The sequence below is a fragment of the Myotis myotis genome, unplaced genomic scaffold (assembly GCF_014108235.1).
Source record: "Myotis myotis isolate mMyoMyo1 unplaced genomic scaffold, mMyoMyo1.p scaffold_m19_p_2, whole genome shotgun sequence".
Taxonomy (NCBI): Eukaryota; Metazoa; Chordata; class Mammalia; order Chiroptera; family Vespertilionidae; genus Myotis; species Myotis myotis.
The window spans coordinates 208,483,651-208,498,315 of NW_023416324.1; the positions used below are offsets into that span (position 1 = coordinate 208,483,651).

Sequence of the window (14,665 nt, forward strand, 5' to 3'; positions counted from 1 at the left end):
AGGCTAGGATTACAGAACCGCGTCCTCTCCCCAGTCGGACAGAGAACTGCCTGGGAGAGGAGGACAGCACAGCCACCCTCACAGAGCTGGGCTTCTCCTGGCTGGCGGAGACAGATGCGCCATCCCCAGCCCTCCTCCCTGGCCTCCGGGCCTGCCTCCAGCACAGGCTGGGGAAGCTGCCAGCAGAGGGCACTGCACGTCCCGCCTGTCCCAGCGCTGGACAGGGCACTGCCAGAGTGTGGCTTCCTGCTCCTAGGAGTCACCACGGAGATGCACCCCAGGTGTGGGGAGAAGACCTGGGGAAGGGTTCCTTCTGGACAAATTTAATAGGGTTCTTCCTGCCTTCCAAACTGTGCTTTCCCCCAGATTTTCACCTCCGGCTGGAGCTTCCTCTCTCCCCCACAAGCCACACAGAAACCTCCCTGGCAGCATGAACACTAGCTGGTAAATCAGATACGCCCTACTTTCCCATGAAGCAGGAATTAATGTCTCCTGCAGTTTCCTGAGCAGACAGACCGCTCTCACACGATCATGGGGATCCAACCGTAACAGAGGGCGCTTCTCCACATGAAAACAATTAGGTTGAAAGGATGAACATTTGGGAAAAATATGTAAGTACAGTTCCCACATTTGCAGATGACAGACATTCTGAGGAAGAAGGAAAACACGATTTTCCTGTCAGAGATTTTTATAGAGCAAGATGTTTACCTGTTGTCATGACAATTCCAGCAAGAACCTTCCTGCGTGCGTGGGGGGAGGTGAAGTTGTCCGTCAGGTCACCGAACTTATCCAGAACCAGGCGGGCCACGGCGTCTGCTAACACCTGGGGACCACAGCAGGGGGTTAGGCACCTGCACCTGCCCCCCGAAAGCCAGGGTGATGGCTCAGATGCTTTCTTCTCTGGAGAATCCCACACTAAGTCTGGCAAACAAGTGTGTGTGTGTGCACATGTGTGTGCGTGTTTCCTCCAAAACACACATCCGAGGAGCATGCAAGGCCATGGCTGGAATCTTTCAACAGGGCCTAGAGGGCAGGGACAGCCCTGAGCCCGGCAGTGGGAGTTTGAGCTCGTGCATCCGGGGCACACCCTGCTGCCCCTCTGGTCCTCACAGCTCACCAGCCCCGCCCTCTGATGAGGACACCGAGGAGGAGGGGGCTAGAGTGCCTGCCTGGGGTCACCTGCCTCCCCCTCCGCTGCTCTGCTGCCCAGGCTCCCCAGTGTGCAGCTCGGGCAGGAGAAAGGAGCAGTTAGAAGTGATCAAATTAAAGAAGCGTGAACTTGCACAGCAATCGCCCTCTCTAAGGCCCCGCCCATCAGGTACGTCTCAGTTATTGCAACACCTATCCCATCACCCTGGCTCAGTCACTCCCTCCGAATCCAGCCCTGAGCAGAGCCTGTGGGCAGCTGTCACTCAGCTCAGATGACAGCGGAATGGACCCAGAGAAGGGTTCGGCGAGGCCTGGAACACCTCACTGCATGTGACCAGGCCCGACAGCACTGCCCTCCAGGGAGTGCTTCTTAGAAGCCAACATGTTAGAGTTGGGACACGTCTTATTTTTATGGCTCATGAGTTGTCATGGATAGAGCGGACCCATAATGTTCTGGGAAATGGTGTTAACGGGTATGAGTGTGTGTGTGTGTGTGTGTGTGTAAAGAGCCACACTGGATCTACATCTCCCTAATCTCACACTTGTCTTGACAATCAAACGGCCAAATCTAATGTCCCCTTAATAAAATACTCCCAAAATGAATAGAAAAGTCACTCATCCTAAACGATGACTTATTTGGAAAAAGCATAGTTGTCAGAAAGCTTTCCTCCCATCATGGCTCCAGCAAATTCCAGCGAGCCCCTGGGGACTTGCTCAAGACCAGCCAGGTGGAGGGTGGGCAGAAGGTCCAGGCGGGGCCCTCGGGCCTCACCTGGCACCTCAGCAGAGGCATCGATGCTACAGATGTGAACACAGGGGAGGGAGTCGGAGCACAGACAGAAACAGATGAGCAACCACACGATGGAGGGCACCACAGATAAAGGACAACACGTTCCAACCTCCATAGAAGGAAAACATAGAGGGAGGTTAAGGAGGCCCAGAGGAGAGGAGTTTCGTTTCACAGGAGGCAGGCGTACCGCACGTTTTCAGAGGCGGGCCCGTCTGCGCACACTCCCCGTGCGACGCCAGCATGGCACTCCTGGACCTTCTTCCGCCCCCGTAAAGAGGTCACGGCCTCGTTCTTTAGGGGCGATGAAGCACCCCTCCCTCTAAACGAGGGGGTGGGTATAATGACAAACTAACATGCTCCTCAACGGCAAGCCCACACACCACGGCCCCGCGGCACGGCCTCCTGAGGACCCTCGGGGTGCAGAGGCCGGAGGCTCGGCTGGCCGCTTTAATAAGTCACTGCTGACAGGGCGTTTCGCACTCACATGCGGTTAATGTCGCCTGCTTTTTAAACTAGTGCCACTATGAGCACCACGAAGGCAAAGAATCCTAGGACCAGGGACGTCTGGCCCAAGTCCCGCATGGGTTACTCTTGGGAAACATAGGCTTTACACCCACTCTAGAGGCACACTGGAGAGTTTCAGGGGAAAGACAGCGTAGCTCAGAAACAAGGCCCGGGCTGACTGCGAAGCCACCCCCAGGTCTTCCAGGAAAACATGGTTACCGGGGCCTCAGGGGCCTCTGGGAGACACTACGGGGCTACTGTGAGCAGAGACTGGGAAGCAGATACAGCTGCACACCCCAGGCCTCCCTGGCTGGAGAACACAGAAGCCCAGAACCTGCTGCTCAGCACCAGCAGAACCAGCACAGGTGGTGAGGGTGGGGCTGGGATGGCCCCCCCACCCACACCCCCCATAGGATTCCCAGACACTCTCCCCAGAGAGGCTGATAGGCCCCATTTCCCAGGCCAGGGCCTCTGGTCACTGCTCCACGGAGCCCGGCCTGGGGCTTGGGCTGCAAATGCACACACATGCATGCACACATGCACACACATGTGTGTACACACACACACCTCCTTCTGCCTCCCCTTCAATGTTACTCATCTGCACTTCGAAACCTGGCCTCTTTAGGCAAAATAAAATAAAATTCCCTCTTTGAAAACTGAGGACCGTGGTCATTTCAGAGGACTGAACACAGGCCTCTCTAATTGGTTCAAAGGTAAAAGAGAAGCCAACATTCTCGGATCCCGCTGAGAGAATACAGGCCAAACTATCTGTCAATATTGAGTCCTTCACTTTTTCTGATCAAACCACTACATATTTTATCTTCAAACTGAACAATACTGTGACAAGAAGGAATAAACAGAGAAGAGGGTCGGGTTTTCTCCCTAAAAGACTGATTTTTAAGCAGACCAGAGAGCTTGGATTTCTAAGAAAAGAGCAATAAATAATCAGAGTTGCAGGGTTTGGAGATGACACTAGTGCCATTTCTCCTTCAGTCGTCCTCCTTCACAGACGCTGATCCGAGTCCCGAGCATTTCCCTCTGTTCACCCTGATTTTAGGGGGGAGGGGGCTGGGCAGGAGGGAGCCTGCATGAATCCCACATGGGGAATTCCAGGTACAGAGAGACCCGGGTGCCTGGGGGGCCCTGGAGCATTTGCTTAAGGGCCCCCTATGCCCCTCGTCCCTCTGACACACGGTCCCTACACTGTAGGCTCAGGAATGCACTGCCAGCCAATCCCGCTGGAGCCCAGAGCCCATACTCTTAGGTTTCAGCAGTTGAATGGCCAAACTCACTCCTTTTGTGACTAGAGACCCAGGGAGACGTAGGAAACACCCTGGGCTGGGCAGGCTCTGGTGTCTGGCCCTCCCTCCTCATCAGAGGCTGCTATGGGACCCGTCCCCCCCCCCCCCCCCAGGGCAGTTACACAGGGAGGGAGGGCACTGTGGACTGTCCTTCGGGGTGAGACTCAGTGTGGAGAGGGCTGATGGCACTGCTCTGTGTCCCCACCCTGTGCCATGATGGCCTCAGATGGCTCCCCAGGGGCCACCTGGCCATCCCAATCTAGGAAGGCTGCTCGGCAGCCACACTTACTGCTGGCTGTTTGTGGTGAGGACAGAGTGGCATGACATGGAGAGTGAACATGGCAAAGAACCCCAGTGCTGTGTAAAGCATGACCGAGCGTGACAGACTTTTCCTCACCTGGGGTAGGTGTAACTGGAGGCCCTCGCTGAGGATAGGCTGGCGAGACGGCGTTTGATCCAAGTGCAAATTAAAAATGGTGGCCAGGGCAGACTGTGCGGCCCGGGCCTTGGCCAGCTTTTTGTTCCTTCCCGAGCCTTCGAAGAACTGGCCGTCCACAACCACGGACATGACGAAGTTCTTGGCGTGGCTCTCCCCGCTCTCCGAGAGGAAGTCGTACTTCAGGCCCGGGCGCAGCTCGTTCAGGATCATCACGGGGTTCTTCCCGGCGGGCGGGGGGAATGGAGGGAGGACCGGGAGGGGCGGCTGGACGAGGTTGGGGGGCACGGGGGACGCTGACAAGCTGAGGTCGCCGCTGGAACTGAAGGAGTCATCGCCGCCGTTGGAGCCCATGTAAAAGGGCACTTCCGACCTGTCCGGTGTCTCAAAGCCGTTGAAGAGCGCGTCGGGGAAGTCCGCCTGGTCAGACGTGAAGTCCGTGTTGGCGGACAGGCTCCTCCCCATGGCCAGGTGGGCCTCGGATGCGTTGGGGAACTGGACGAACGACCGCAAGGCCTTCTCGGCCGCCTGCAGCTTGGCCTTCTTCTTCGTGGGGCCAGAGCCCTCGAACATCTGCCCGTTCACCTCCACGGAGATGACGAAGAGCGGTGCGTGCACGGGCCCCGTCTGGGACAGCAGCGTGTACTGCAGGCCGGGCTTGATCTCGTTCAGCTGCATCAGCGCGTTCTTGGGCAGGGCGGGCCCCGGCGCCCTCCTCCTCTTCTTCAGGCGGAACTTGGCATGCCCATTGCTGCCCTCGTCCAGGGGCCGCTTCCTGCTGACGCTGCCACCACCCCCATTGGGGAGCAGGTAGCTGTCAGCCGGCCCCGGAGCGCTGTCCCCCGGGGGCCCAGGGTCCACACTGCAGCTGTCCTTAGCCTCTGTGCTGCTCGAACCTGCGGTGCCCAGAAAGAGCAACTTACAACGCCTTCGTTGCAGGATCTTGTAAATGCAAAATTTATAGATTCCTTTATCTCTCTTTGTAACTGGGTAAGTGATGTGTGTTCTACTTCACTCCCTGCTGCACACGGGAGGGCTGCACATTTCCCACCAGCTCAGGACCTCAGCGGAAATGGGTAGTCTGACATTTTGCTGAATAATGGCTCCTACCATTTCTATTTAGTATCGCCAGCTGCTTTTACATTAAAAGGTGAATTTTTAAATAACTTTTATGAGAATATTCTGAGCATCAAAGTGTGGGACGATAAATTTGTCCAGAAGACCCTACATTAGTAAGCCTAAGTCAGCACTGACACCTGTCGTTTATTTTGGCATTTCCCCCTCCCGATGGCATTTAACTCACTGGGCTTTGCACTGCAGCCTCTCCCAGACGAGGGGACATATTTAAAAGCAGCATTTACAGGCTGGTTTGTTCTCGAGGTTCAAAATATTCCATCAATTTGTGCAGCTATTTGATTTAGTTCATGAATCAATCTTAGGAATCTGCTTATGTAATTATGGCAGTGATGGCGAACCTATGACACTCGTGTCAGAGGTGACACGTGAACTCATTTTTTGGGTTGATTTTTCTTTGTTAAATGACATTTAAATATATACAATAAATATCAAAAATATAAATCTTTGTTTTACTATGGTTGCAAATATCAAAAAATTTCTATATGTGACACGGCACCAGAGATAAGTTAGGGTTTTTCAAAATGCTGACATGCCGAGCTCAAAAGGTTCGCCATCACTGATGTAGAGTATTCTGCCCATTTAGAAATGATTTTTGAAGGATACAACTTCATTTCCCATATTCATTTAAAGCTTTTTTTTACTACACATGGGGACTGATTTACCTCTGAATTTTTAATACAGCCCACGTTAGAAACAAATATATGAGCAGATATAAAATTGAAGCTGCAGGCAGGCTACCACCTCCTAACTGAAGCTGGAATTACAGACTAACTTGGTTATGCTACCTTTTGAAGGTGTTTATAATTAATAAAGATCATTTTAGGACTCTGAAGGTTCATGGCAAAAATATGAGTTTAATTTCAAAAAGAGGAATAAAAGAGTATTTAGTCTCCCTTTAAGTTTATTGAGCTTTTTAAAAAGGAGAACAAGAAATAATTCTGTTTTCCTGGCACGTTTCCACAGGCCGCCTGTTGCACGGAGCACAAGAGCCGTGATCACAGGGCGGGGGGATGTTGATGGCACGGCATTTAAAACCTACCGCTAGCTTTCGAAAGCCCACAATAAATCTTTTACAAGATATTTTTTACAATGTAAACCAACTTACAGGGCCTGGTGCGGTGGCCTGGGTCTATTTCGACAACACAGTGTAAACGCAGGCTCTCATCGTGCTAAGCTCTACCTACGGGCGGGCCTCACATGACAGAGGCCCAGGCCCCTGGCTGCCAGGCCACAGTGAAGCCTCGCATCTCCCGGGCCATCAGCATCGGCTGAGATGTGCTTGCACACAGCTCCTGGGGGAGCCGGCTCTCCTGTGGCGGAGGTTAGAGCCAGGTGCCCTTCCTCTGTAGACAGCTTCTCTCAGGCCCTAATACACACACCACTTCTCCCAGTTGACAAAGCTGACGGAATAGACACTAAATTTTCATTTATAACATCCTCCAGCAAAAGCTCGATAGGTTACTCCTTTCGGTGCTCAGAGGGAACAAAAGGTGGAAAGGGCAGAGCGAGACAGGTTAGATGAACAGGCAGCAAGGGCGCCACAGAGGACCGCGGGCGGACGTGCTGGTGCTCCTGCTCGAAGAACTAGCAACAGAGACACTCAGATCGTCATCAGTTATTCCGGCATGCAATTACCCAAACAGGATACCCTCCCACCCCAAAATGCTTCCCTTCAAGGGATAAAGACAACCAGTACTGGACTGGCCGTCTTGAGAGCATAGGAAAAACACACGTTCTATAGCATAGTTCCCATAAATTCTAAGTTCTTATTTGCTTCAGAAGCACTGAAATGCTACTCACAGTCTGTCTTATTAAAATGCTACCATGTAAAGAGAAAATATTAAAACTGGAGAAAGACACCCCCTCTATCACAACTCTCTCTTTACATATCATGCTACTTGGTTTCCTAAGTGTGACTACTAATCGTGATAATATTTTTTGTTGCTTACGAAATGACAGGAAATACAGGACTGGCACAGCTAAGTTTTAGTACTTGCACCAGCAGCTTATCTTTCCAGAAAAGTTATTCAGAAGGATTCTTTACGTTACCCGAGGGTCAGTTATACAAGCTACACTGCATGACATTTCCACCCAAACCAGATGCCCACTGCCGTGGACGACAGCCCGCAGTCCCAACAACTCGGAGGCTGGGGGACACTCGTATGCACACTCTTCACAGGGAACAGTGCGCGGGCAAAACTGGAGATGGCGAGTGGAACCGCACAGTAAAAACACACGGCTGGTTCTAAAGGGACCTCAGGGGAGGCTCTGATGGGAGGTCACCCTGAAGAGGGCCTCCGCCAGGCCGCCAGAGGCCACCACAGTCAGCAGAAGGGAGGGCACGAGCTTCTCCGACAGCGACTGGGCAGCTGCTCATGCTGTGTCCATCCCACAGGGACTGACTTCAGCCAGAGAGTGTCCACTGTAACCAAGACCCAGCTCACCCGCATCTTCCCCAACCCAACCCACGGAGCAGCCTGCGAGCGAGGCGGGCGGTCTGCCGCGGGAACCTCTGGGTTATCTACGGACGCGAGCCAACGCCAAGGCCTCAGCTGGCCGGCGTGGGTGGCGTCACGGAGAAGTGGACTGAGCTGTGTCCCGGCCGTTGATGACCACTCCTGGTAAAATGTCACCCATCACTTAGACCTGCACGCTCTCTCTTGGGAGCAACTGAACACAGACAAGCAAGAACGCTCATGTCTACATGTGTCAGAAAAAGGAAGTCTTTGTTGCAGTGTCCCTACTAAAAGCTCCCAAATGGGGAGGGAGATTTAAGCCTTAAATGCACTGCTCTCTGGGAGTAAAGATAAAACAGAAGAGAAGGATGTTCACTGAACTTTTCAGGGAGAACAACGTAGAGAGGGGAAGCTGGCATAGCTCCCAGCCTCTCCATCCTCCGTCCCTCCGCCCCATAGAGGGCAGGGTGGAAAGGAGAAGGGTGTTTCAGGCCACACTAGTCCTAAGGCTCATTAAAGTCTAGAAACAAGATCAGCAGATTGTGTGAGCCCTTTCCCTCAAAATATAGGAGAATCCAGGGTATTTGAACAGAAAAGGTATGTACTATTTTAAATGGCCAGCTATTTAAATCCACCTCAGAGGTTATCTTAGACTTTACAGACGGAAATCTGACCATCGTCATGGTAACCAGGCTGTGCCAACAGGAAGCGTACAGCTTCATGAGACAGGCACCAGAGCATGCGCTCCTTCAGGCAGCGGCAAACCTCCCTGCGGCTGGGAGGGGAGGCCCACAGTAAATAGAGAACGTGGCCAAAATTAAACACCGCCACTGCTTGCAGCCCTGGAAATTCACTTCCCCCAAACTGGCCTCCTGAGAAAACGCCCAGGAACTCTACGGCTAATGGAAAACCAGCTGCTGGAGCCTATGTGGCAGCCGAGGTCTTACTCAGGTTTTCTTCATCTTCCAGATCCATGGCAAAATGCTTTGGAGGGTTTCTTGACTGGCGGAGGCTGTTTCTGTCTGCAAGACAGCAAGAAAGTCACATTCAGTGAGCCCATCACGTGAGTCACAGGAGGTGTCTCCTCTGCGGAAACGACGCTCCCAGGATTACACACTGACGGGAAAGCTCATGAAACACTTGCCGATGGTTAGATCGCTCTGCGATCTGCGGTCAGGACGGGACATTCGGAGGCTCCCGCCTCTTCAGCATGGTCAGTGCAGGGCCCCAGGACTCTGCTGCAGGGAGGGAGGCCTGAGGTGGGGAGGGGTCCCACTCTGAGGAGCTGGCCTTGATTCCAGGGTGGAGGCCCTGGCAAGCTCCGAACCAGGGAGAAAGGGGATGGTGTTTCTGTCTTAGAAAGATCGCTCCTGTAGGAGGGGCTGAAGACAGATGACCACAGAACCCAAACAGGACTCAACCCCGTGCCATTTGACCTTTGCTCTGGAGGACTTCCGGTTCCGGTTATAAAGTAAGGCTACAAAGGAAGAAGCACCCAACAGCATTTTACTTTACCATTTCTTTTTCTTCTCAAGTTGCATCTCACGTGGACGAATCTAAAAAGCATGTAATTGTTAAATCTGATTGAATTTCTTAGCCATGTATTATTTTGTTGGTAGGAGAAACCACAGGAAATCCTTAAAGAACAATTACTCCAAATATCTAATAATTAACAAACTTAAGAGTTTCCTCTTCCTAAATAGGTTGGCTATACTTAGTAAAATTTTACTAACACACCGTCTGTACTAAAGAATCCCATCAAATTGTAACTGAGGAAAAAGATTTGCACATGTTGCTTTATATACAAATAAAATTGATATTATAAATCACTAAAAGGCAAATTCATTGCTTGTAAGACATTATTAACAAACGGTTGTCATAAAAGCTATATATATTTTAGGTATTTGATATACGAGAAACATATCTTTATTCAAGAGAGTGTTCCAGATTACTTCTAGATATGGTTTCTGGAAACTTCCTTCTGTGCAAAGCCCAGAATGGGACACGATGAGAACCTGAAGCGAATCAGACAGATCCTGCGATGGAGAAATTAAAACAGAAATACCATCTGGAGAGCTAACTATATTTAGAAGTTCTTATTAATCATGTTAGGTGTGGAAAGAGTACTTATTTTTAGTGATACTGAAGTATTTAAAGACGAAATGGTAATATCTGGAATTTATAATTATAAAAGAGCCCAGCGCGGTGGGGAAAAGCAGATGTTGTACAGTTGAAACTGGGGGCCGGGGCGGGCTGCTGCGAGATGGATTCATTATGCAGTTCTGTATGTAGGTGTTTTACAATTTCCACGACGGAAAGTTTTACTCAGGAGTCCGTTCCTCGAGGTCTAGAATGGGAGGTAAGATGTAGCAGGGGTGCAGGCCCACCGCACGCCCCCGCAAGGCGCGGGTGCTCCCAGGGCTCTGGGCTGCGGGGTCAGGTCGGAAGGTGGGCGCGTGGAGGTGAAACTGAGCCTGGAGCGGAGGGTGTCAGGCGCACCACAAAGACGGGAGACAGGTGGCGTGCGAAGAGCACGAGGCTGTGTGAGAGAGGCAATCGCAGCTCTTCAAAGAAACCCAAACTCTCCATTCCCGGAACAGCACACACTGACCCCTGGCTTCGAAACAGGCCGCAGGGACGTGCGCAGGGGGAGGATGGAGACGTCCTTTTCCCTCCCCTCCCCTCAGTACAACTCAAAACCCCGACAACACATACACAGGTGGGAGGAGGAGGGCAGACCGGCGGGGACTCGAGGGACCACACAACATGGGTCCCTGGTCTTTCTGTGTCATCATCCCCGACTTGGAGCCGAAGAAGCCAGCGACTTAGAAACACCAATGGGCACAGACCACAAAACCCCAACAAATGCTGCTCTCTCTGACAATGGACCAGCAGCGGTTCCTCCCGGCGGGACTGAAAGTGACAGACAGACTGCCCCACTCCAGCCAGACCCTCCCACCCAGCAAGGATGAGGAGGAGCCTCTCCTCCCCTACCCCCAGCAAAGGCCTGGTGGGGAACCTGAGGTGATGCCCCCATCCCCTAACAGAGAAGAATGAGTGAAAGTCAGCTGACGCAATGGTTTACGTAAGATTTAGAGTCGTGTCCAAGTTTCAGTAAAAAAAAAAAATAATAATGATGATCCATCATACCAACAGCCAGGAAGACCTCAAACTGAACGGAAAAAAGACCATTAACAGACGCCAACCCAGAGACGTCTGTCTGAGGCTGTAAAGAGGCGGGAGGAAGCGGTCTTAACTGATCTCAACACACACTCGATAGTGTCAGTCCTCAAGGCAGCACGCATGGCATTGCCAGGGAGACACACGTGGACCACATGGAACAGACAGAATCAGGGCAGGCCCCACGTGCCCGGCTGACGGCTCATGAAGCAGGAAAGCAGTTCAGTGAGGAGGGGCCAGGCCACAGATGGTGCTGCAGCCACCAGGCACCCGCGTCTCACACTATCACAAAATGCACTTGAGTTGGTCCGGGGCTCAGTGTGAAACATAAAACTATAAAACCTAAGGAAAATCATAGGAGAAAATCCCCAGGACCTGGGGCTGGGCAGAGCATGCTTAAGCAGACTAGACACCAACAGCACAATCTATAAGATAAATTGGATTTTTTGACAACTTGGACCTAATCAAAATTAAACATTTTTTTCTCTCTGCTAAAGACCCTGTAGAGAAGATGAAAAGACAAGCAACAAACTGGGAGAAAATATAACAAAGGCCACACATTGAAAAAATGGCACACACAAGAAATTCTCAAAACAAACAATCCAATCAGAAAGTGGGCAGAAGTCATGAGAGACCTTCCAATGAAGAGGATATTCGGATAAACATGAGAAAATGTTCAGTATCATTAGCCACCAGGGAAATGCCATTTAAATCCATGTAGAGTGGCCAAAATGAAACCGGTTGCAACCCCAAATGCCGACGAATGTTTATAGCAACTTCTCCAAACTGGAAACAACCAGATGACCCTCAACAGGCAAATGGTTAAACCGACTGTGGGCATGCCCATGCCAAGAAATACGGTGCAGCAATGAAAAGGACTGATACACGCAGTGACCTGGAGGCATCTCCAGAGAATTAGGCTGAGGGGGAAAAAGCCAATCCCAGAGTTACTTACTGTGTGGTCCCTTTATATAACACTAGAGGCCCGAAGCACAAAATTCATGCAAGAGTAGGCCTTCCTTCCCCCGGCTTCCTTCTGGCCACATGCAGGCACCCGGGACCCGGGTTTCCCTTGCAGCCCCGGCTTCATCCGGAAGGTCGAACAGAAAGACATCCAGTCTAATTAGCATATTATGCTTTTATTATTATAGATTCTTGAAATGAAATAACTGTAGAGATGGAGAACAGATTAGTGGCTGCCAGGTATTGAGAGGGTTAGGGTTTGGCTACAAAAGCACATGGAAGTGATCCCAGGGACAATGGAAGGCTCTGGATCCTGACTGTATCCCAGTCAACAAATATCCTGACTGTGACAATGCACTGAGTAAAGGAAACATGGTTCTTTCTGTGAATCTACATGTGAATCTGCATTATCCCCAAATAAACAGTTTAATTAGAAGGCCCAATCAGCATACCATTCATCAGTGAAGGGGGTGCAGAGCAGGCTGGCTTACCTGGAGGACGGGGTGAGGGAGAGCACACTGCCAGGGACACTGACTGAGTCTGAGCCACGGGAGGAGCTGGCCCTAATGGAGCTCACCTGATTTACAGAGCGCCTGTCTCCCTGCTCTTACATATTAGAGTTCTCTAAAAGGACACGGAAATGTCTCACAGTGGAAAATGAGCAGGCTGTGCGCAGCGGCGGGAGGGCCGTGCGTGTGGAGAATGGGAGCCAGAGAGCTCTCGCTGAGCAGGAGCAACACTTTCACATTCTACAAATGCCAACTTTTGTATCAAAGGTTATAAAACAAAGCAAAACAGCAAATGCAAGCACTTTAGAGCATTTCACATAACCATTTTTCTTTCATTCTGAAAGCACCTCTTACAGCCTGAACTATAAACATCTAAGAATTAAAAGCCCATCAAAATCCCACATGGGCCTGGCCAGTGTGCTCAGCGGTTGAGCATTGACCTATGAACCAGGAGGTCATGATTCCATTCCCTGTCAGGGCACATGCCTGGATTACGGGCTTGATTCCCAGTAGGGGGCATGCAGGAGGCAACCGATCAATGATTCTCTCTCATCATTGATGTTTCCATTTCTCTCTCCTTCTCCCTTCCTCTCTAAAATCAATAAAAACATATTTTTTTAAAATGTATAGATTCAAAAATGTTTAAGACAAACATTAACCTTGATTAAACTTATTACTAATTATTACTGGACTAGAGGCCCGATACACGAAATTCGTGCAAGAGTAGGCCTTCCTTCTCCCGGCTGTCAGCACTGGCTTCCCTCTGGCACCCGGGACCCGGGCCTCCCTCTGGCCGCAGGTAGGCATGCAGGACCCGGGTTTCCCTTGCAGCCCCGGCTTCATCCAGAAGGACAGAAGGACGTCTGGAAGGGCATCTGATCTAATTAGCATATTACGCTTTTGTTATTATAGATTTACTTCATTTTAGTCTCAAAAAAATGGTTTTGAGAAACATTTTACATATTTTTATGATTGTTAAAGGTTTTATTTTTAAAAGCCAACACTGCACATTTTTAAAAAGAGAAGTGTTACATGGAGGCGATGCCTATTGATTCTTTAGCATAAATCAAGCAACATACTAAAAGCTGTAGCTATAGAAAAAAAACAACTGAATGATAATGTGATTATTTAACAAAGATAACTGAAGTACAAAATTTTTTTTTTTTTAAAATATATTTTATTGATTTTACACAGAGAGGAAGGGAGAGAGATAGAGAGTTAGAAACATCGATGAGAGAGAAACATCGACCAGCTGCCTCCTGCACATCCCCTACTGGGGACGTGCCCGCAACCCAGGTACATGCCCTTGACCGGAATCGAACCTGGGACCTTTCAGTCCGCAGGCCGACGCTCTATCCACTGAGCCAAACCGGTTTCGGCAAGAAGTACAAAATTTTTACATTTGAAGTAAGATAATCAAATTCAGCATCATCTAAACACAATATCACTAAAGCGTTCAAAGCTGTCAACTTATTATATTTTACAATGAAAACAGTTTCATTTCTAGGTAACCATCAGTAATGGATGCTTAGTTTGGTTGCCCTTTAGAGATTTTGTGCACATGGAACAAATACAGCAGGCTGTGCATAGCAAATAAGGTTCATGCGTTACTTTTAGCAAACATGTTTCTTCTAGTGAAAGGCAACACAGAATAATTAAAATAAGAAATTATCGCAAGATCACAGAATACAAGATTAATACAAAAAAATTAATTGCTTTCCTATATATGAACAAGTGGAATTTGAAAGAGAAGCACAATACTACTTACATTACCACCCCCAAAATTAAATACTTAGATATAAATCAAACAAAACCTATATGAGGAAAACTACAAAACACCGATGAAAGAAATCAAAGAAGAACTAAATAAATGTAGAGATAGTCCATGTTAATGGGTAGGAAGACTCAATATTATCAGGATGTCAGTTCTTCCAACTTGATCTACAGACTCAAAGCAACCTCAATCAAAATCCCACCTAGTTATTTCGTGGCTATCAACAAAGAGATAGTAAAGTAAATATGGAGAGACAAAGACCCAGAATAGCCAACACAGTATTGAAGGAGAACAAAGTTACCTCTCAAGTCCTGAAGTCAGAAACATCTGTAAATGAAACAGCTTTACATTGGTTAAAAGTTACCTGCTGAGTACAGTTCATGATTAGGAACTGTCTCCCAGCAGCTATGACCAGTCTCCTTTCACACAGGTTATGAACGCCTTGCTGGAACTCTGCCTGTGCCCG

The 14,665-nt window shown here is 49.8% G+C and overlaps 1 protein-coding gene across 2 annotated transcripts in view; it reads right to left on the reverse strand.

Moving 5' to 3' along the window:
* ADARB1 (adenosine deaminase RNA specific B1) overlaps nucleotides 1-14,665 on the reverse strand; it is a 107,484-nt gene that overhangs the window by 21,433 nt on the left and 71,386 nt on the right. For both annotated transcript variants that reach the window (XM_036348852.1, XM_036348851.1), the window contains exons 3-6: nucleotides 8,918-9,011; nucleotides 8,721-8,795; nucleotides 4,142-5,076; nucleotides 709-823 (exon numbers count right to left, since the gene is read on the reverse strand). In XM_036348852.1, coding sequence (XP_036204745.1) covers nucleotides 709-823; nucleotides 4,142-5,076; nucleotides 8,721-8,795; nucleotides 8,918-8,960 — 1,168 coding nt within the window. In that variant the 5' untranslated portion in view covers nucleotides 8,961-9,011. The remainder of the gene's footprint in view (nucleotides 1-708; nucleotides 824-4,141; nucleotides 5,077-8,720; nucleotides 8,796-8,917; nucleotides 9,012-14,665) is intronic.